The sequence below is a fragment of the Monopterus albus genome, unplaced genomic scaffold (assembly GCF_001952655.1).
Source record: "Monopterus albus unplaced genomic scaffold, M_albus_1.0 scaffold160.1, whole genome shotgun sequence".
Lineage (NCBI taxonomy): Eukaryota > Metazoa > Chordata > Actinopteri > Synbranchiformes > Synbranchidae > Monopterus > Monopterus albus.
Genome location: NW_018128040.1, coordinates 111,820 through 134,133, shown reverse-complemented (window position 1 = coordinate 134,133; position 22,314 = coordinate 111,820). Strand labels below are relative to the sequence as shown.

General features: G+C 39.1%; 1 protein-coding gene across 2 annotated transcripts; it reads left to right on the top strand.

The window, feature by feature from the left end:
* The first annotated feature begins 22 nt into the window (after positions 1–22).
* On the top strand, positions 23–22,088 carry pdhx (pyruvate dehydrogenase complex component X). 2 transcript variants are annotated; one of them, XM_020615224.1, is made up of 12 exons: positions 23–293; positions 3,181–3,264; positions 4,867–4,967; positions 10,520–10,716; positions 11,308–11,406; positions 15,755–15,920; positions 16,412–16,559; positions 18,193–18,251; positions 19,070–19,228; positions 20,688–20,752; positions 21,150–21,195; positions 21,529–21,617. In XM_020615224.1, exons 1-12 carry the CDS (start codon positions 158–160, stop codon positions 21,535–21,537), a joined length of 1,269 nt encoding a protein of 422 aa, XP_020470880.1. In that variant the 5' UTR covers positions 23–157; the 3' UTR covers positions 21,538–21,617. The 2 variants fall into 2 exon arrangements, with proteins under 2 accessions (XP_020470880.1, XP_020470879.1); XM_020615223.1 differs by lacking the exon at positions 21,150–21,195 and having other exon boundaries at positions 27–293; positions 21,529–22,088.
* Positions 22,089–22,314: the final 226 nt, after the last annotated feature.

Below are 22,314 nucleotides of genomic sequence, written 5' to 3'. Positions count from 1 at the left end.
TGGTCACAATTAACAAGATACTTCCTAAAATGTCTTGAAGTCCATAGCTCTCGCAAGATTAATTCTGATGTCTAAATTATGCTATTCTCATCTAAGTTATCCGTTTTACTGTTAGGCACTCGTTTGGACACACGTCTCACCAAGGAGGGACGACAACATGGCAGCCTCCTTGCATCTGGGTCGTCAAGGAATTTTATTTGGCCTTAGATGTTCTAATTTTAGTAAATGTTTATGGGCCACAAATACATGGCAGGAGCATGTCAGACACGTCTTTCGGTCACCATGGTTCCTCGGTGAGTGTCGACACTTTAATATAGCGATAACTGTTGTCATTTACTATGCTAATTTGCTATCATCTTTTTCTCTTTTCGTTGTTACGTTACGGTTTTTTTTATTTGTTCCTTATTGTTTTTCATAATATGATAATGTTAACTAATAGTTAACTAAAGCTTGAAAGGGACATGAATGTTATTTAACCCAGCATAATTTTATGATGTTTGTCTGTCAACTTTTGTTCTGCATAAACGCTATAGGTTAACTACGCAGAATTAGCTTATACTGATACTGATAATGGTAATAATAAAAAAACAATGATAAACATACAGAAAATTCAGGCTATGGCAAATGTGTTATTTACCAGTGCATGAAACGTCCCTCTGTGACATGATATTTGTCAATCTGGTGGCCCAAGATAATTTTATCAATCTTGCAACTGTTTACCATAGTTCATCTTCATGCATGTAGCCAGTGTAAACACTAACTCTAAATGATGTTAACTCCTTTTTGATAGCGTCAAAATAGGCCGTTTCCAAAACAGATATTCTGAGCAACATCAAGAAACCAAAGAGTTCATCTTATTTTTAATACTTGTAAGTTACACTTCCTACTTTGACAAGTCAAAATTCAGTTAGGGAGTAGTGAGATGCATGTAATTAAACTAGCAGGTGAATTACATTTTGCAGTAGCTTTCTGGTACATTCATATTTGCATAGTTTTCAAGCAAATAAATTACTCTGATTGTCTCTTTTGTTATCTACTGAAACTAAACAGTCATGAAAGGAAAGGAATGGATTTTGTTCTTCATTTTTATTTTACCATGCTGCATGTGAGCAGGTTTTAAGTGTTGGCACAGGCATTTTTAGTGCCAAACAGAACCACTTGACAGGTAAGTATTTTTGTATTGACTTTTTAGTTTTAGTAAGATAATAAAAAATCCAGATTTGTTTGTAGCAAAATATAACATTTCTTGGAGTTTTGTCCTTGTGAAAAGCCCAGATGGGATTGATTTGTTAAGGACAGTTGGTCTCATAATAAACTCAATCCAGTGGCATTTTTTTGCTGGTATGTGTCTTTTGTATTATATTTTGTTAGAATGCTTTATCACCTTTTCAATTTGATCACTTTTTTTATTTTTTATTTTTTTACAAAGTAGTTTGAACAGCTTTTTCTAAGTAGCTTTAGTTAACCAAGCTAAATTTCTACTTAGTTTGCCTGTAATTCAACTTCTTCCCTGTAATTAATTGGTAGCTTGCAAAGCTTTGCTTTCAAAGCAGCTTCCCCAACACTGTCAGAATTTCTTCTGTAAAAGGCCCTTTGGCTCCAGTGGTCAGTAATATACCTTTTGACTTGTTTAAAGTAAGAAAAGTAATAGTGGAATTAATATTAATGATGGCTGGCTTCTCTTTAGGTGAGCCAGTTCCAAGCCTCTGTTATTGTGCATCCTGTCTTTCTGATGTGGCTTACACATAATGGAATGGAGCTGTCAGTAATTATATATTTACACCTGTGCTGTTCTTGCTTTGACAAATCAAAATCTGCTGTGAAAAAGGATCTTGTGATAAGACTTTTATCTCATTTGACTTGCTGTCTTCCATGGTGGGTTTAACTTCCAACTGACTGCATTTGGTTACTACAACTGTCTAACATGCCTTCCTCACAGCAGAGACTTGCCACAGCAGGAAATCAGACATGTAATAAGTTATATGAACAATGGCTCCATTCCAAATTATGCCAGCAAGCAGGCATGCATACAGGAACTGGAACACTTAAATGGAAAGCAGCTGCTATTGTAGTTTTAATTATACCTGTATATTTCCTGTTATGACAGCCAAGTTTGACTTTGAAACAGGTGAGATTACTGCAGCACTGTCAGACACATACACAAAGACACAGACACACAAGATTATTTAATGCAGACCCCACATTATATATGTCTAAGAAACAGCTGTTAAGATGTTTACAGATGAGATCAAGAATCGGTGGGGGGGGGTTGGGCACAGGGTGGCAGATATAGTTTATACACACATGCAAAATGCAAAATAAACAGTCAGATGGCAATTTTTACCAGGTACTGTTATTATTTATTTTGAGATAATACAAAACGTATTAAGTAATGTCTTCACTATCCAGTTTTGTGAGATATCCAATAGGTGGCAGCATCACACACAGAGACCTCACAGGATTGGCATATTTATACGGAAATTTAGGTTAATGAGGCAAAGGCTGCAATGACTGTGTGATTGCATCAATTTGCACTTTTTTTTTTTATTTAGGCCTATATTTCTGCGATTTTATTTAAATGTTATGGTGATTATTTCATGTGCTTGTGCAAGAAGCATTGTATCTCAAGGCCATAGATTTATGGATTTGCTTGAAATAGTTTGTGTTACATAAAAAAGCTCCAAATGCCTTAACAGCTTCTTTCATACCCACCCTAAATGTCTGCAACATCTGAGCAATTCACTGAGTATATAGAATACACAGAACAAAGGAGAATTCTTTTGAGTTGTATCATGTTTGAGCAATAACTGACCCAGCATGCCTCACTCTCTTGCAGTGAGCCCTCTGCAGCTTGGCATTGTGCTTTCCTCTGTCAGCCTGGAGAGCCAGTGTCAAACACAGTGCTTGTAAGCCAGTTCAGCCCTGGCCCTACGAGTGGCCACAGCTGGTGACAGTGGGGGTCTTTGATGGTAGCTCAAAGGCCTGCAAGGGTGCAAGCTGCTCTGCAGCCTCATAATAGCACTATCTTTTCCACACTGAACCCCCCAAAGTCTTGTTGCAGTCAAACACTGCTACTTCTGAGCCTGTTACTTGATTTATGAAGCTGAAAGCTCTGAATAGGATTTCCATCTTGTTATTGCCTCAGTGTAAGTAGTATGTTATTCTCCTTCTGTCCTGTAGGTGTCACTCCACTCAAAGTGCAAATGCCCGCTCTTTCCCCTACCATGGAGGTGGGAAACATAGTCAAATGGCTGAAGAAGGAAGGTATGACACAAGACTTCATTGGATGGCTCTCATTACCACCTCATTCTTCACTTTTTCTAAGTAACCTGCTGAAGCTGCTGTGTGTTATAATGAGTTATTCAAAGGAACAAATGCCTCATTCGCTCTTCCCACACTGATGGACCAGTGCTATCATTACTAATTTAAGCGATGACACCGCCTAGGTTTGTAATGCAGTGGTCTGAGCAGTGGAGCACCTCAGAGCCTCTGGTAGCTAACTGGCTCAAGGAATCATGACAGTCACTGTGCATCACTGCTGAGCAATTCTGCTCTGACAGATGTCTCAGCTGCAGTCATTTACCAGGAGACAGCGCACTGATTTTTGGTTGGTTGTTCTACTGTGTTGCCATGTGCTTTTGCGATGTGGGGTGATATATATGATATATGTATGTGTGCATGTGTGAGAAAGCGAGATAAAGAAAGACATGTTCTCTCTGTCCCAAAATGCTATTTTCTACCCTAAATCCATATGGGATTTTAAGACGGATAACAGAAAGCACTTATTTTGCACAATTGAAAATGATTGATTGATTACAGTTAAATTTTGTGTTTTTATATTGTGGTGAAACGGCTTTGGGTCCACTTGTTTAATCTTAAATTTTGCACTTCATTTGGTATTGACGTTTCATATGATACTTATTCACTTTTGTCATAGAGCCTCCCTTAATTTTCCAGCTCTTTGCTACATTCCCTAGTGATGCTTTATCTGCCAGAAGACAGAAGTGTGACCAGATTTTTGATCTGACCTTAACCGTATCCTCACATCTTAACACCTGCACATAAAGTATGTCACAAAGATGATTCATTTATCCAGTCTGTTGTCTGTGTTTTCTTCAACTACAGGTGCTATGGTAAAGGCTAGAAATGAGCAAGTGCTGGAGACTTGAATGTAACCAAAAGATTCTTTATTTTCAGAATCAAACTTGTTGATTTGTACAAGTATTTAAATTCCCGTACAAATAAGCTGTACAGGTAACAGTAGTAGTTTTCCTTAGACTTTATTTTACATCCAAGGAGACTGTAATGTCAATTTTTCTGTGTATTTCTCCATTGGAAGCCTGTTTGAGGTTTTGCACAGGTCTAGCTCAGAATAGATTTACAGGCATGGAAGAATTGAAAGGGTGGTTCCTAATTGCCACACTTTGTCATAGCTGAGCAAATGCTAATATATTCCAGCTCTCTCTTGTTGTGGACCAGTGGGAATCTACTGGAAATCTAAAGATAGGCAAAGATTTCGTCTTCTATCAGACACGCAGGTTTCTGAAGCTCAGTCTTTCTCATGAAACACTGATTAGGCTCTTTGTTTGCTGTGTGGCCCACAGCCAGAACAGATAATTTGCTACATAACCTTTTTTGTTCCTTCAGTTGCGTTCTTTCATTTTTATGACAATTATTGCTTTCCCAGTGTTTGCAAAGCCTCTGTAAATGAGTGCATGCTGATGGTACCTTAATAAGTTATGTGGTTCTTGTCTCAGCTGAAGTTATTCCCTTATACTGTGAAAAGATTGTTGGAAATTAGGGGTTATAAACATTCAAATAAATGTTATATTGAAAGCTCTCTGATGGGGTCCTTTTCTTCTACAGGTGAGGCGGTGTCAGCAGGCGATGCCCTTTGCGAGATTGAGACTGACAAAGCTGTTGTCACCATGGAATCGAGTGATGATGGTATCTTGGCAAAGATCTTGGTGAGTGAATACAAACACACATAAACCTCTGCTGCAGGGGTTCAAGGAATTTATTTGAAATAACAGTAACTGGTGCGTTATCAATGAAAGTGGGTGGTTGACGTTGAGCATTTAAGTGTATACCAACAGGATTTAAATTGTGCTTTTTCAGAGTGTTTTCACTGTTCTTCAGATTTCAGTTCTGTTATTTTAACTGTATTTAATGAATATTCCCATTGAATGAAGTCAGTATTTGTGTGCGAGTCTTTCAGGGTTCCTTCATTGCCTTTGCTAATTGGACAAATTGTTAAATGTGCTTTCTCTGTGCAGTGACAGTAAAGCTTTGACAAGGTGTCTTCACTGATAAATATCTTTCTCCTTTCATCTCGGCATTATGCTGTTGTTAAATTTCTAATAAGCTGCCAAAAACAGAGCGATTAGTTGTCTTTCATCAGTATTTCACCATATGTTTGTCTCCCTGAGCAGAAAGATGAAGATGTTTTATCTTCCTCTGCTTTTTGACTGAACTGCAAGACCTGAACTGGGAGAAAATGAAGGTCATTATGCAAGCTGTTCATTGTCCCAGCTTCCCAATTTTAAAATCTGAGGGATGGCAGTGAGGTGTTGATGTGTTTGTTCTCTTGTCACAGAGAGTGCCATATCTAATTATACAACATGTTCTGTGGCTGTGTAATTTTGGACCTGCTTACATTCTGGTGAAGCCTGAGCGGAGGAGGGTTTAATTAGATGATGTCTGCCTGTGCAACCTTAAGAAAAAAAAAAACAAATACACAGCCAGTCTGCACCAGCAAATGCACTCAGATATGTTGTCCCTGAAGACATATGCTGTGCACTCTTATGCTCATAAACAAAGAAGTGAATAGAATTGAATTAATTAATAATCAAAGGATCATCGTTATTAATAAGCCACATTAGGATTATGTCTTGCTTTCCTGCCCTTTACTTCACTTTCATTATTCCACATTCCCTTACTGCTTACCTTATCTGCTGTGGGGATGAGGTAGTTTCCATAGCAACCACCCAAGAGCTGGGGGTAGGGGCTTTAGAGCTGAGGCGGGTAGAGAAAGATGGTGTGTATTAGATAAACCCCTACATCTCCCTCTTTATGGTAGAGAGTGCATATATTGTTAATACCAAAAAGCAGCTAGTAGCAATATTCAGAGATTTGTGCATTCCACTTACATGGCACGGACAGCGTGGCATCGGCTTTGTCTGGGTCAAGGTATGTTACATAGTGTAATTGTAGCTATTTAAATACCCAGTAAGTTTCTGATTTAGAAACCTACTAATTTAGACCCGCCTATGGCCACATGCCTAGATATGGAACTACCTGTGCTCCACAGGGGTTATTTATGTGGGTCAAGTACTCTACCAAATCCAGCCATGGTTCTTTGAGGTGAACGAATGGAGGATAGATCCTGCTCTTACTGGAATGTGGAGGATGGAGGTAGGAGGACTAGTACCATTAACACATTACTGTATCCCATCACACTCTTACTACCCTGACCCAAGGGTTTCAACTTAGAAATCTGTCCTGAGTACAATCATTCATAGCCTGTAGGAAATTACCCCAGTGCTTGCAGATACTGAGATGCATAGATGATGTTCTTCTCTGTTTCGATCTGTATCAAGGTGAATGCTACAGACCATGACTGTGCTGTTGAGTAGGTCAGAAAGTATTGGAATGTGATGATTTGATGAATAACATAATGAATTACATGGCAGAAAGACCTAACTGGGAAATGCATGAGCAGATGAATTGATAGAGATGTCAAGCACATTCTGTGGCGCTAACCTCTCAGTTTCTCATTTGTCATTCCCTGCCCCCTCCTCGCTTCTTCTGCAGACACTGTCATCCAAGGAATCAGTTTAAACACCAGCAACTGTGTGTCCTTTAAATCAACTGCTAGTGTAAATCAGTTTCTAACCTTACAGCATTCTAGGCAAGAATGGTTTAAAAGCCTGTGCCTCTTGTCTGCTCCAGAATTTCAAAAAAAAAAACAAATTTCAGAATGGGAATACATAGCCTACATGCAGTCCTTATTTATTTATTTTTATTTTTTTCAAGAAAGACCAGCAGTGTGTGGTGATGTCGCAGATTGTGGAGAGCAATATAAAATATGACACAGACTAAAGGAGATGACCTGTGATGAAGGTTCACTGGCAGTTAGAATGCTAAACAAACAGAATGCTCAAAATGAAGGAATTGCTTTGAGAGTTTCAGATTTTTTTTTGTCTCTGTGTTTTTATACACTGGACTGACGGACTGCTGTTGAGAAGGCAAAGGATGTAGCTGCAGTCCTCTGTGTATGGTGTTTGTCATACTCTGTTGAACTGAGACAATCCTTCTCTCTCAAGATCTGTCATTAGTTTTTTTTTTCCTTTTGTTCTCGAATTATGTGCACATCTTGTTAAATTCATATTCCTTTTACAAATGAATGTACTCACTCACTTTACAACCTTCTATTTTATGCTGCTTGACCATGAGTTGCTATAACAGTTTTATGGAGTGTAAAGCAAAGCTTTACAGCTGTACCATCTGTAGATGTTAAAATTAATTCTAATAACTGTCAATGCTAAGGTTATTTTAGCTGAGCTGTTCAGAATCTCTGTGGGGGCTATACGATAACTGCTTGGTGATAAGTAGGTTAAACCTCATAAGTCGTGAAGTCTGACTTTGTAAAATCATTAGTGTTTGAGATGTGTTCGACTTTTTCACAGTCAGAATGCTGCTATAGAAAAGGCTATAGATCGGATCAGGCTACCAGACTGTCTTGCTTCACAGTCAATAGCCAGTTTAATTTAAGCACCAGAGAAACAATGGCTGTGAGGACATGACATGAAGATCAGAGGTCACAGAATACAAAATGAACTTATTAGGTAGTGGTCACCCATTCATGTAGAGTAATTCAATGTAAATTTGATTACAAAATGAAAATTTTTAACTAAACATTACAAAAAAGTCCGTGGTTTAGTGTTAACTCATGCTCCCTGTGACTGCAAAGACTGTTTTAGAAGTTTTTAGTTCAAGTTTACATGGTGTGCCAGTGGAGATGTGAGTACAGGAACGCTGCAGAATAAAATGTATTGTGGCACACTCACAGAAAGGTTGGGTTTTTACCACTACCTTTTTCTCTGGCATCAGTTCCTCTTGAGGTAAATGTTAAACTAACTTGGTCAAACCCACTGGAAATTTGAATCACTGTAATGCTGAAGTATCATTTACACTTCATGCAGGTTTCACTATTTTATACAACCAGATGATGGCAGTGTTGAGCCCTACACCACTACAATATCCTAAGCATATGTTTATACAGCTATTCACCATACATGCTGTTTACAGAACATGTGATTTTATTGTGAAACTCCACCCATGTGCTGTGGTAGCAGTGTGTGTTTGTAGTAATGCACTTCTTGGAATGAGCTTTCCTGTGTTGCTCCGTCGACACATTCTGATTGCCAGCATACTTTTGAAGCTAATCCTAAAAAACTTGCAGTTGCATGAGTTTTGATAGATATTCACCCAGCCAGTCTTGTCTATATTTACCCTGGCGTGCAGTACAATAGGGGTGGGATAAATATTGACAGCATTTCCCACAGGTTGAGAATTTGTTTGTGGTAGTTGACCCTGGGAGGTGGGAGGGTGGAGCAGCTGCAAACACCACAGAGCATTGAGAGTCAGCCAGCTGCAAAACAGCCTTAAATTCACAAGATAATGGCACTTGCAGAATGCCTCTTTCTGTTAGGCTGTTATAGGCTTTGCAAAATGGTGTTATTTTTTTGACATAATAACCTCAGGAACTTTTTGCACGCTTCACCTTGTTGTAGATTTAAAACATTGTTATTTCATTGCATGATACATTTATTTAGCCCTTTAGTAGGCTGTTCGCTCATGTCTGTCATTTTTAACTTTAAAACTAATAATGATATCAGTGTTGTTCCAAATGGTAGGGGTTGTGGCATTGTGGGGAAACCGAGCTTCTTGGCAGATATTTGTGCTGTCTAGTTAACTTCTGTGCAGTGCTTGTATTAAAGTCCAATGGGACCAACGAAGTATGATCCTCTGTTGTCGTTGTATGTTTATTACCATAATGTTACTGCAGGATATTAGGTCTGCATTGTCAGTAGCATAGCATATGTATGGAAATGCACCTCTTTCTACCAGCCAGCACAGGTGTTCATAAATTCAGCTATTCTTTCCAGTTAGGTGGGCACACTAACTGTTTATACGTTTAGACATTGTGACAGCTTCCAGCAGTGATGCCACTGCTAATCGATTGCCCCCTGTATGGGTCATAAAGCCCTCCTCCTTCATGTTAGTGGATGACAAATGAGCCACACTAAAAACTCAAATACATATCAAATACATTTTTTATGTAGGGGATTTCTGTCATTTTTGGTAGATATGATCATGCTGTTATGTGTACAAGTAGTTATGTTTCTAGTAAGTTTATTGTTAATAAATTGTTTGATATAAAAAGAGGTTTGTTTTGGTTGAGGTGGCAGCTTTGATTGGCGGTTTGATGCCATCACTCCGCTTCTGGTTGCTACCGTGCAGAATCTGGTTGCAAAAAATATCAAGATGGCAGCTGCAGCATTCACAATATTTTGGCTTCACTTTTGCATAGTGGAGTGAAGTGGTGACACATCCTCCATTGTAAATACAGTCAGTGGATGAAAATAATTATTTTGCTGCCTTTGATTTTGCAAGCCCACTTGGAAAAGTTGGGAGTGGAGTATGATATTCACTATGATAGCTAAATAGAACTGCAAGTTATGATAATGCTTTCAGTTTGCCCAACTTTATTAAGAAGCTATAAGCTTATTTTTTAATTTATCATTTTCATTCATCAGTTGAGAATTGCAGGTTATCACCTCTTGGCTAATCAGTGATAAGGTTAGATGTCTTAGTGAATGAAGCAGCATAACTAGAAACTGTTGTTGTTTTGCCAGTTTTGGTGGGTCTTCCTTTCCTCCTTCTTTTCTCTTCTTTCTTTTGTCCTCGTATTGACCTATACCTTTGAGAGATAACTCACTAAGTGGATACCTTTTGAAAAGAGAAGTGCAGCAGCCCAACCCTATATATATTGTACCTGGCCTTTCATTTAGACTGATCAATATTGACTGATGAACAACACCTTGCACACATTGTGGAGAGTAGCAAAAGGCTTGCAGTGGATTTGGATTACTCCATAAGAGGGTAGTGAATCAATGGCTGACAGCTTTGAACAGCAGTAAAACACACCTATTGCACTCAGAGAACCAGCACAGTCGGGGGGTTTGCCAGGTTAACATAGGTAGAAAATGCAGTAATAGACTTTGCTATGAATGAGAAGGCAGTGGTATTCTTCTAGAGTACCCCTAATAATGGATGTCAAAAGGCTTATCTGTTCAACTGCCGCTGGTCAAGTGGTTAACTTCAGTCTCACTTTCACCTCATCTGTTTTACTATTCCTGGCAGTAATCTCAGTTACACATTGGAAGTGATGTGACTGAACCAGTATTACTAATATTGCCCCCTCTTACTTAAGTTCCTCTCTCCCTCTCTACAGATGGAGGAGGGCAGTCATAATGTGCGCCTGGGCACTCCCATTGCCCTCATGGTAGAGGAGGGGCAGGACTGGAAGCAGGTTGAGATCCCCCCGCCAGATGCTGCACCTCCAACTGTTACACAGGTGGCGGCTGCTCCAGTTGCGCACTCTGCTGCTCCCTCTTCACCTCCTCCACCAAAACCACACACATCAGGACTGTGAGTGTTGATGTCTTTCATTTCAATTACTCAAGTCTGGTGTATAGATGTAGATGAATCAATTGACAGTGGGTTTTCTACCACCTCTAGAGTTCTGCAACCTCCTCGCCTACAGTAATGTGGCCATAATGGAGGGTCACAGTTTCTATGCAGCAGTGGGTATAAACAGAAACCCACTGTGTAGCCATCTCAGTAGAATTTAGATTTCTACTGCACTGTTTCAGCCCCAAAAGAAACTTGATTTTTTTCCACCTCTTGTTCAATATACAGCCATTTTGATTTCAGGTCTTACAATATTTATAACCATCTAACCATGCTGAGTAGGATGTGAACAGAGAAAGAGCCTCTGTTCACATTTCAGAATGTGTGAGATCCTACCTACTCCTGTTTACACAGGGCTTATTTGTTATGCAAACATTTTACATGGGGGCTATGTCCACACATTCAGATTTTCAACTTGGCTACATAAGTTTTTTTTATAATTAACCATCAGAATTGATGCTCGACCTTTAAAGCAAAAGTATCAAGTTTAAAACTTGAAAAGGAACTATTGTATAGCATTGTAGAAATCACTCTCCCTTCCATGTGCAGGTTACGTCTGAGTCCAGCAGCAAGACACATCCTGGACACCCATGGTGTAGACCCAAAACTAGCCACACCCACTGGCCCAAGAGGACTTATTACCAAGGAGTGAGTATGATGAATGGGTTGGCTTTAAGACCCATTGCAGGGGGAATGCGTGCTTTCTAATGCAAAAACATAGGATATCTTTGCATAACAAACATTAGCTTGCTTTGACCTAGTCAGAGATTATAATAAGGTAAAGCACACAGAGCATGCAAAGACATTTTGTTCAGTCATCTTGGAAATGTTTTTTTTTTTTTCTGTTGATTTTATTAACTTATTTTAGTTGGAAGTTATTACGAATTCTAAGTAAAAAAAAAAAAAACATTTTGCGGTTGTATGCCTCCTCTAGCCAGTCAAATTCATGGGTATGGGACAGAATTGAGGTTGCTGACCTTGACCTTTGACCACCAAAATCTGACCAGTTCATCTTCGAGTCCAAGTGGACACTTTCGCCAAATTTGAGGAAATTCCCTCACGGTGTTCCTGAGATATTGCATTCACAACAATAGAACGAGCGGACAACCCAAAAACATAATGCCTTTGGCCTCGGCTATCGCTGGCACGGAGGCATAAAAAAATTACAATGAACTATAAAATGATAACAATATACTGTATTATGGGTTCTAAGATGGACTATGACACACTTGACATCCACATTAATTACTGGTGACTGAAAAGATTTGATAGATTAAGTATTATTAGCAATACTTTTTTTTACATGTAACTTGTCTATATTGATGTTCATAAAGTGAATCTGTGTGAAGTGATCTCATATAAACTTATTAAGAAAACAGTTGCAGAAATGGAACTATGATAAGAACATGATCTGCCATGAAATGACCTTAAACTAGTCAAATATTCTAGATGAAGAACGTAGTTTCACATTTTGCAAACACTGTAGTTTCATTGTTTATGCAGGAAGTGATGATCAGCAGTAGATGTTTGTTTAGCAGTGTAAAATGCCAAAGGGCACTGATTGGACGTCATAGTATGTCTGAAGGGAAAAAAGGCAGGTCATAGCCACTGTGTGACTGAAAAGGAAAATATAGGAGTGACCAGGTAAGTCAAAAGGTGGTTAAGATTTAAGGTACTTTAATTCTGTTTTCTGCTGAAGACACTGTGGAGAGCTGTGAACACACACACAGAGATCTAATGGGTACCTGCTGTCAGAAGGGACCTGGCTGAATGCCCTTGTTACTCACCTAACACTCTGCTGGGGAATCTCATTAAGCAACTTCTGTTGCCATGGAAACCCAGTCTCTAGAACCCACTGGTGACCATAGAAACACAGACCATATGTCTTCACAGATGTGTGTCAGGAGAAATACACATGAAGCCTCATAAACCAAACACTAAGAAATGGTACCTCAGACATTCTGCAGAGACTTTCCTCTTAATGCATACCGTGTTGTACTGTACATCTTTTTACATATATGTCTAAAAGAACCATCCTGTTAATCATAACAGCACAGTGTATTTACATTGGAGAGAGCATCTCATATGCACCCTTTGTTTAGCTCATTTGGAATGAAGTATTTTTCTCAGAAGCCTGGTACCAGGTTTGTACCTCTTGCTGCCAACAGAAAAATAGAAATGAAAACTCATGATACAGTTTTACCACAGGAACACTGTTGAGAGTAGGCAGTTCCTATGGCATAAAGCTGTAATTAACTGTCTAGAGAACTAAACACAAGCATACTCTGCTGTGCGGGTGCTGCCATAATTTCTAGGTTTTGAAGTTTAATTGTTAATCCAGTTTTAATTGTATCCCAGTGATTTAATTTGACATGATTGCTCAGCTCTCTTTCTTTGATTTCCATGAATGGCTTTCCACTTCACTTACTGACACCTAAGCTGGCTAATTAGCTCACAGAGTTTTCAGAAAGGAAGGCACATGCTGAAAGAAAGTAGAGGAAGGTTTTGTGGGAGATGAGAGACTCTGCAAAGAGGTTTTAAAAAAGCCTAATTTTGTCTTTGCTAAGAGCCTTTTTTGTTTTAATTAAATGATGGGCACATTACTGGCCAAGCCTCAGAAGAAAGAAAGAACCAAAACTAAAAACTTCACTTTTAAGGCACTACCTGGGTTTTTGTTTGTGGTTCTGTTCAGGGTGTTGAACCCATTACTTCATGAATGGACTCTGATGAACACAAATATAAAGGGTGTCTAATATAGTTACAAAAACAAAGCATCCTTTAAAAATGTCACTATGACCCAACTGTACAGTATGTTATCTGTGATGTTTTTGCTAAAGCTCTGCAGACAACAAGTATCGTGTTGTGGGCTAAATGTCACAGACTTTTTTCCACTCGCAGATGCTAGTTCCTCTATGGGAACTTGAGGAGCCATATCGTAGAACTTCCCATACCTGTAATCCGGTGGAACTTAAAGGGCTGATGTGGTTCCATTTTGCTTTTCCAATGCATTTTTCCTTGTGGTGATCACTGTTTACATGAGAGTGGGGCTGAACTCCTTTCTGCAGAGCTGAGCAGATGACAATCAGGTCAGCACCCACGATGCTCATTAATCATGAATTTAACAAAATTTCTCGGTAATGGAGACTCTATGAGCAGTTTATCAAACAGGAAGAACAAATGGAACACGGACTTGCAAAAACGTGACTGCTTTGCATTAGTTCAGAAGGATATACAGTAGCCCATGTCAGCTCTATACCTTACTTTTAGCTACAAGCTCCTCAGTTTAAAGCAGTCTAGCGTTCATGTAAATATTCAAAAGTTAAATGTCAATTTGTCACTTCAGAACATTAAATAAAATATGGTATAGGTAGAACGCGGTGTAACAGTGGTAACGTTTGAGTCAGTGGCATCAAGTCGAAGCCATATTGTCATATTTTCTCCATACAATATTGTTGCAGTGTTGTGTAACATTTTTTTAATTTTTTTATTTATTTTTTGCTGTGCAGATAAGCTGTACGTTCACGTGCATCTTCACTTAACAGAAAATGACTAGCCGGCCTGCACCATAGATAATTGTCCGTTTTTATTTAAGCTTCATATGCATAGTTTTTTGGTTTTGTTTTTCTAATATACTGTATGTGGATGAAAAAGCCATACTGCACGCAATTCAGCCAAGCAATTTTCATGACTTTGTAGCCTGTCCTAGGTGGCGATAGAAGACAGTTTATTTTATGTCTGTGTACATTTGGTGCTCATTTTATGAGTTAGCACTGTGCGCATCTCTTTCCCATTTTAATATTCCGGTCACCCCCTCCCAGTCTTCCCGAGAGACTATTGCCTTGGTTGTCAGTACAGGTGTAAATGGTTGTTGTGGAAAGCAGTTGCCAACACAGCCACATCATGGTATCTGTGGTGTCATTTTGGAGTGGGAAGTGTTAGCCATTATTGACTCAACCTGCTTTTATCTCATACAGAAACATTTAGTGAATTTGTGTGTGGGTTCTTCTTTTACGTTCTGACTGAAGAGTATGAAATGGATTTTGGACTTTTTTGAACTTTATTTTTTTTAGTATAATGTTATTCATACTCACGTAGAATTTTTCCCCTCTGAGGTGATGTGTAGTCATTAAGCACTGCTTCTGTGTGTCTCATGTTAGCTCCGGGATTTCCAATTTGCCTCAGTCCCTTCACGAACAAATGCTCCTATCAGGGAGTGGGGGTGGAGCCAGTGTGCTAGGGGACAAGGAGAAAATAGCTGTAGGGTCCAGACTGTTTGCAGCTACATAATGAGGTCAGAGGCAGCTGGTCGAGACAGAAGAATAGATGGCTGTGGGCAGGTGGACCCCAGTACGCTTAACAGGAAACAGAGCTTCAAACATGCATGCCATAAATCTGCACACCCCCCACTCACCTTTTTAATTTTAGTGACACCCCCACCCCAAAAACAAACAAAAGAAGATGTCCTATGAAAAATAGGGAAAGCCATTGCTCCATTGCACATTGAAGCCAAGTACTTGTAATTGTAATTGCATTTAAAATTTCAAAGAAATGACAGCTCTTTTATGCAAACTGAAATAATTAGATTTAGTTTTTCACAGTAAAAATGCTATCAAATATCTGAAATGATGAAGAAGAATAAGGTATGTTGACTGCTTTTTGCTGCCTTATTTCCACCCACAGCGCTCCCCCTCTGTCTCCTTACTGGTTTAACTCCTGAGTTTCTCCTGTTTGCTTTGGTATAACACAGTGTATAAAGTATGCTAATATAAGTGTACAAGTGAAACCTACAATATACCATTGTTGCTATTGTTACGGGCATCACCAATACAGACATCAACAGAAAGCGAGCGCTTGTGTTTGGATTTCTGATCAGTCTTGTCAGAGAATAGCAGTATTAAAATAACAGTAAATGATTCTATAGATTTTATTGTATAACTGTATTAAAATTGCTCTATGAAACAGTGCCCCTATATACTGTATCTTTAAACTTTATTAGAGATGCATTGAGACTTTTGAAGACATCTCCTGCACCTAAAGCGATCCCAGCCATGGCTGCTCCAGCTGCCCCTAGTCCTGCCCCCACCCTCGCAGCTACACCTCCACCCCCAGGAGGCAGACCCAACGTACCTCCTCTCTCTGTACCAGGAAAACCACGAGTATTGGTGAGCACTCCTACAATCTCTCTCTCACAAGCACACACACCACATTGTCAGTTTTGTGGTAGTTCTAAGCAGCTGCTGTACACAGCCACAGGCAATCAACAACAGCCATCTTCCAACTTTTGGCTCATGCTAGGGCCCTAATAATCATCTTGAGTATTCGACGACTAGCTGGGATCTTGACTCCTGTAGTATTGTATTTTTTTTATTTGCTTTGAGCTATTAAGATTGAACTTGAACAATTACAAACTAACAACTAAACCACAAGCATCGAAACCACATCTGTATTCAAGTCGTGTGTTGTTTTTTTTTTACACTATATTTAGTTTAGTTCTTCATGTGGTATGTGGTCAAAGACTGGATCTATAAATTAGCAAATACACACATTTTTTTGACCATCACTTTTTTTGTTTTCCATCTTTCCTCTTGTTTTCAAATGCCCTTTTCCTTGTTAACTTATTTGCCTTCTCCTTCCATCCACTTGTCCTCCTCAGGGCACTTTCACAGAGATCCCAGCCTCAAATGTCCGCCATGTCATTGCTCAAAGACTAACACAATCGAAGACCACCATCCCCCATGCGTATGCCTCTGTCGACTGTGACATGGCTGCCATCATGCAGCTCTGCAAAGATTTAGCCAAAGGTAAAAACAAGAATTTTGAGTGAATGTTCACACAGTAACACTGTTCTTTACATACACACACTAGTGCCAGTGAATGCCTGACAGTAACATTGGGATGAAAGCTTTTCTAGGAAGATGTGGAGTTTCATATGACTGCTCAATTGACAAAGAGGACTGGCACTGAAAGAACCTGTGGTACATGTCCTCTAATGCATGGTATGCATCTCCTGTGCATAAGGATAGACCTGCACAGTGTGGGTGGATGAGCATTCACATGTTGGATGGGTTATGAGGTAGGCACAATTGGGACTTCAGTGGTTGAATCAGATCCAGAGGGCTGAATAGTGCTTCATTCATACTAATGATGTTTTATTCATATAGTTGTCCCTTTGTGCTTACAGGACATAAATGTACTCTACCACAGCAGTTATTTATCTCTAGTTCAGAGTGTCGATTCTTTACAGTGTTGGCTCTTTGGTGCACCCTGTATTAAAGTATTAAAGATAAAGAAAATAACTCTGGAAAAGGGATATGTTTGATAGAAATGTCTGCTAGAGGAAAACAACACTATACATTATCAGAAATGAAGGTACTGCATTGATGAAATAAAGCTGGTAGAGCTTCAATATAAATAAAAAATTAGCAGAACTTTGCAGTGGCATGCTCATGTTTTGACAAGCTGCTCTTACTTTCATAGCCTCACATCCTGCCCTAACAACTGTTGAGCAAACCGCAACTTCTTATGCAACACTCCACAGGGCGTGTGTGGGTTTATGGGAGGTTTCACCATCAAATATTTATTTTTAACGGCTGCTTTTCATGAATTCATAATGTAATGTAAACTATGCTGACTTTGGGCCATTTCATGTTGTTATAACAAGGATGTTTTGTCATTTTCCCATTTTTAGTCATTTAGTTCAGTCATCATTAGGTAATTGGCTTCATTTAGCTGAACTTTGCCCAGCTGTCAAACGAACAGTAAATTTGTCAGGGTCCTGTCTGTTACGGAGGAAGTGGAGCAGCCATTTCAGACCTATTAGCGAGGTTAGGTGTGATTGAGGGATTCTCTCTCCGGTTGTTTTTGCTGACTCTCATTGTTCAGGAGCAGTGCGATTTCACAGTTAGCTCATTAATCATTCTGCTCACAGCCTTCATAATCATCTGGTGGGGCACTAATGGGCACTAGTAAAAGTTGGCAAAAATGCCATACCAACTCCTCTTGGCCTGCTGGTGTCACACACAGAGAGGGGACCAGAGCAAAGGCTACTGACTGAGCCTTATTAGAAGGCGACTAGTTCTGACCAGCTGGAGTGCAGGTCAATAAGATTTTTTTCTCCATCTTCATGAAATGTGTTATTGGTATTCATAGTATTATTTCTCATTTGCAAAAATGTGTTCAAAATTGAGGTTGATATCAGCACCATGGTAATAGTTCACATTTAGGGATTGCTTGTAAATAGACTGCTTTGTACATTTGTACAGAAAACATATGGTTATGTTCATTTGTTTTCACCCAGTGTCTTTGGATCTGCCTAGAAAATTAGCAGTTGTCTAGCCGTCCCATGGTCATGGTAGTAAGCAGACATTATAGGTATTTTGCCAGCCATTAAAACCTGAATCAGGCTCACATATTTGGTCTTCTTTATCTTTTCAGAGCAGATTAAAGTGTCTATTAATGACTTCATTATCAAGGCTGCTGCTGTTACACTTAAAGTAAGGATTTTTCAGAATCCTTATTTTAATTAATGTTTTTTGTTACTTAAACCTGTGTAATTTTCATGTCAGGCTTTTTTAAACCCCATTACACTATGTATATTTATAATATCTTCAGCTTATTCAGCTTATTATATGCTGTCAAGTATCTGATCTTTTATATGTGTCAGTGCTTATAAAGCCCCTAGACACACAGATATACTGTAGTTCATGCTGTCAATTATCTACTTAAGGTTGGCAGTGTTGGTGGCAATTGACCTTGTTGCTAACTTGCTCTGGAGGTGAATCAGCTGGTGACAGTATCCAAGCCAATAGAAGACAAGACCAAATATAGACCCAGACACTCGGTTCATTCTGTTCTCTTTTCTGTCACTTCATGGAAATTCTGATGAAATGGCCATGTGTTCAGTTTTTGTCACTGTTAAAACTTTATCTGTGCTTGTACTTTTGCTTTAAAGATAAAGATTAGAGTAACCTGTTAAGATCAAATTCATAATTGTCTTATTTATATGTAGACATTTTTTGTACCATTGTATACAGTAAATCTTTTTAGATTTGGTTGCTTAATCATTTCTCCCCATACTATACTGTAATCTCATGCTTTTTGACAGTTACTTTTATTGATTCCTATAAATGCTACAGGTATAGGAAATTACCTACTTTGGGTTTTGTATCAGACCTTTTGTGTGTTTCTTTCCTAACACTTGTAACTAAAGCAGGATTTTATGTTTGTTTTTAGTTACAGTATGTCACTGTCTAGTCATTTGTCCTTGTTAATATATGTCAGAACATGGGCTGACCTCTGACTCTTATCCTAGGAAATGCCAGAAGTGAATGTGACCTGGGCTGATGATGGACCTTGTGCACTCCATTCAATCCACATTGCAATTGCAGTAGCGACGGATAAAGGCCTCATTACTCCTGTCATCAAGGATGCTGCTAACAAAGGACTCAAGGAGATCTCAGCTAATGCTAAGGTAAAAATCACATCAGTGGGAGGAATTAAAGCCAGGGAAACATTACAATGATCATGTTGTAGTATGTTGTGAGGTAACTCTCCTATAAGAGTTGTCTCCTAAAGCCTTCTTGCAACAACATTTTTTTTTATGTGCTTCCTTTGTTGTTGGTAGATGAACCATTCAGTGTATCTGAGGTGAAGACGGCGGCTTCTGCTGTTGATTTGTGCATGAGAATAGATAAGGGGGTTCAGACTTGATGCCCAGATGTATTGGAAGCAGAAAACTTTGTCTAGAACTTTACCAAATAGTCATATTCTCTGCTGTCCATCACTTCATGATGAGTAAAAAAAATCTTTTCAGATAGACCCTTGGATAACTGATTAGACTTGGGATAGTGAGATTTTTGGGTTGTTAGGTTGCAGGTCTCAGCTGTCACTGGCCACAGATGGAGTACAAATCAACAATGTTCAGCTGTTTCTCCTGCTCACATTCAGCAGGTGGGGACAGACATAAATTCACAAACACACAAAAAATGCTCTCATAATCTGAAATGCGTGTATGGACACACTGTCGATAATAATAACCTCACTCTGTCACATTAAAGAGATGTATCCAAATCAAATATATGAATGTGTTAACAAGAGGGTAATGAATGTAATGATTCTCACCAGCAGTGACCACGTCTAATATTCTCCACATTTTGAGGTTCCATATTAGTGCATGTTATGTTTCTGTGAGAAGAGGGGGGAATATGTGTAGCAGGTTTTGGGGAATACACTAGAGTATATCTGAGTCAGTGAGAGTTGTTGGGAGTGTGAGTTGTCGCAGGGAGTGAAAGGGTGTTTCATTAGGTTTAGACATACTATTACTCAAATTCCAGTATATATGCTGGAGTGGTAAAAAATTCATGCAGTCAGATTTTGCAATAGATATCCACACAGAAACACTCCCAATGCTGAAGCAGACATCTCAGTGCAATAATATTATAATGCGTGTTAAGTGTTAGCAAAACGAGCTGTGAACATTATGCTTCAGTTGTGATGGAAATATTGTGTAAATACAGTAGATACAGCCAATTAGATTTTCATTATTTTATTATAACTATCTTTTTATACACTCCCTGACCATTTTTGTTACTTTTGTTGATGAGGGAAAAGTTACAGTTGCATTAAATATTATGTTGATGAGAAAAAAAATCTTTGTTTGACTCTTTGCCATTTCAAAGTGAGGGGATTCGAAGTTTTGCACCTGACTGTAAATGGTAAAAGGATGGATGGTAAATCAACTTAGGCAAGGCAGCTTTATTTATATAGCACAGTGGCTTGCATTCCTTTTAACTATTTGGATATTTGTTTTATTTTGTATGTTACATATTGCGTGTATATTTGTTTAGCACTGTGCTGTATGAATCCTATCCAATAACCTGCTGGGATTGTTTATTCTCACAGTGTAATGTTCAGGCATGTCTCTTCCATAGGCATTGGCCCAAAAGGCTCGAGAAGGGAAACTTCTACCTGAAGAGTACCAGGGAGGTTCATTCAGGTAAACCCAAGTCACACATCATCGCTTAAAGAAAAGCATAGGAAATTATACAACTTACTGTTATTCTCCAGCCCTTCCTCAGTAAGATAGCTATCATAAATTTCTACTGTTACAACTTAAATCCAGTTTCACAAAGAGTCAATATATTATGCATATTCTGTGTTTTATATGGGCCCGAACTGAATCTGGTCTTAGCCGACAAGGGCCATCAGTAACTGTGCCATCAATTACAGAAACGTGGAATGGAGGCTTTTCAGCTCATTAGAATTAATGGTGTCATTTAGGCATAAATGGGGTTTCTGTGTCAGGCAGGAGCAATGAATTCCTATAGAGCTGCAGCCCTCCTTGTCCCCCTGAGAATATATGTGTGCTCTTCCTCTCTTCTTTTTTTCCATAGCCTTGAGCTAGAGTTCTTATTAAGGCAAACAGCAAAGTGCCCTCAGGTAATTCTTACTCATAATACCCAATATTTAGGGAGAGATTTGTCTAGTGCTGCTGGATTAATCTTTACTAATCAGTGTTCTATTTTATGAAACAAGATGTTCACAGACAATTATATTTATACACTTGATTCACCCTCATTTTATATCCACTCACTTTAATGTCTCTTTTTGCATCAAGGAGCTGGTTTTAAAACCACCATTATGTCCACTTAGTTAATTTTTATGCATTTTCTTCCCCTGCTGAGCTTGACTAGTGATGTAATATGTGTACTGTCACTTCTCTCTTCCCATCCCTTCCCTTCCTCTCTCCTGACTCCTTTCTCTCCCTGGTAGTATATCTAACCTAGGGATGTTCGGTATCACTGGCTTCAGCGCTGTGATCAACCCTCCTCAGGCATGTATCCTTGCCGTCGGGACCTCCAGGGCTGAGCTGCGATTGTGCGAGGATGACCAAGCCCTGCGCACTCAGCAGCTGATGACAGTCACTCTGTCCAGCGATGGCCGGCTCGTTGATGATGAATTAGCATCGCGGTTTCTTGATAAATTCCGCACCAACTTAGAACAACCGCATCGCATGGCCCTAGCTTGAAAAACAAGAAAAATAGGTGAATGAAAGGGATTGCAAAGTGAAAGCAGAAAATACCTGCTTGACAGTGCCTGTCTCATGCTTTCACAAACAGAGAGAGAGTAGATATCAGTTTGTGCTTGGATTAATACTGACAAAGTAGGCTTGTGCATAGTGTAAACTTGAGGTTGTGGCTTGCTTCTTACAGATAATCACCAGGCTTTATGATGGAGGCATTAAAGTGGGATTTTCTGCTAGAGTGGCAGAGGACTTTGGTGATGCCAAGGCAGAGAATGCATTATGCATTGCAGGGTACATGTAGTGCAATGGGTGGGTGGGGGGGGGTTGTTTCTGTTCAGGTTATATGTTCAGTCCCAGTGCATCCACTCTGTGTCAATATTAATACAAGAAACAGTCTATGGCACTATACAACTTATGTACATGTGATATTTATTACTGAAATCAGTGCCAATGCAGTTTCCAATTAGGGTTATTATGAAATTCAAACAGAAGTATTTAGGATTTGGTGTTTTAAGGTGGCAATAAAACTGGTG

Coding starts and splice junctions, on each gene's coding strand:
- pdhx (XM_020615223.1), top strand. CDS start 158: ATGGCAGCCTCCTTGCATCTGGGTCGTCAAGGAATTTTATTTGGCCTT. Junction 19,229..20,687: donor AGATCTCAGCTAATGCTAAG/GTAAAAATCACA, acceptor TCTCTTCCATAG/GCATTGGCCCAAAAGGCTCG. Junction 20,753..21,528: donor TACCAGGGAGGTTCATTCAG/GTAAACCCAAGT, acceptor TCTCCCTGGTAG/TATATCTAACCTAGGGATGT.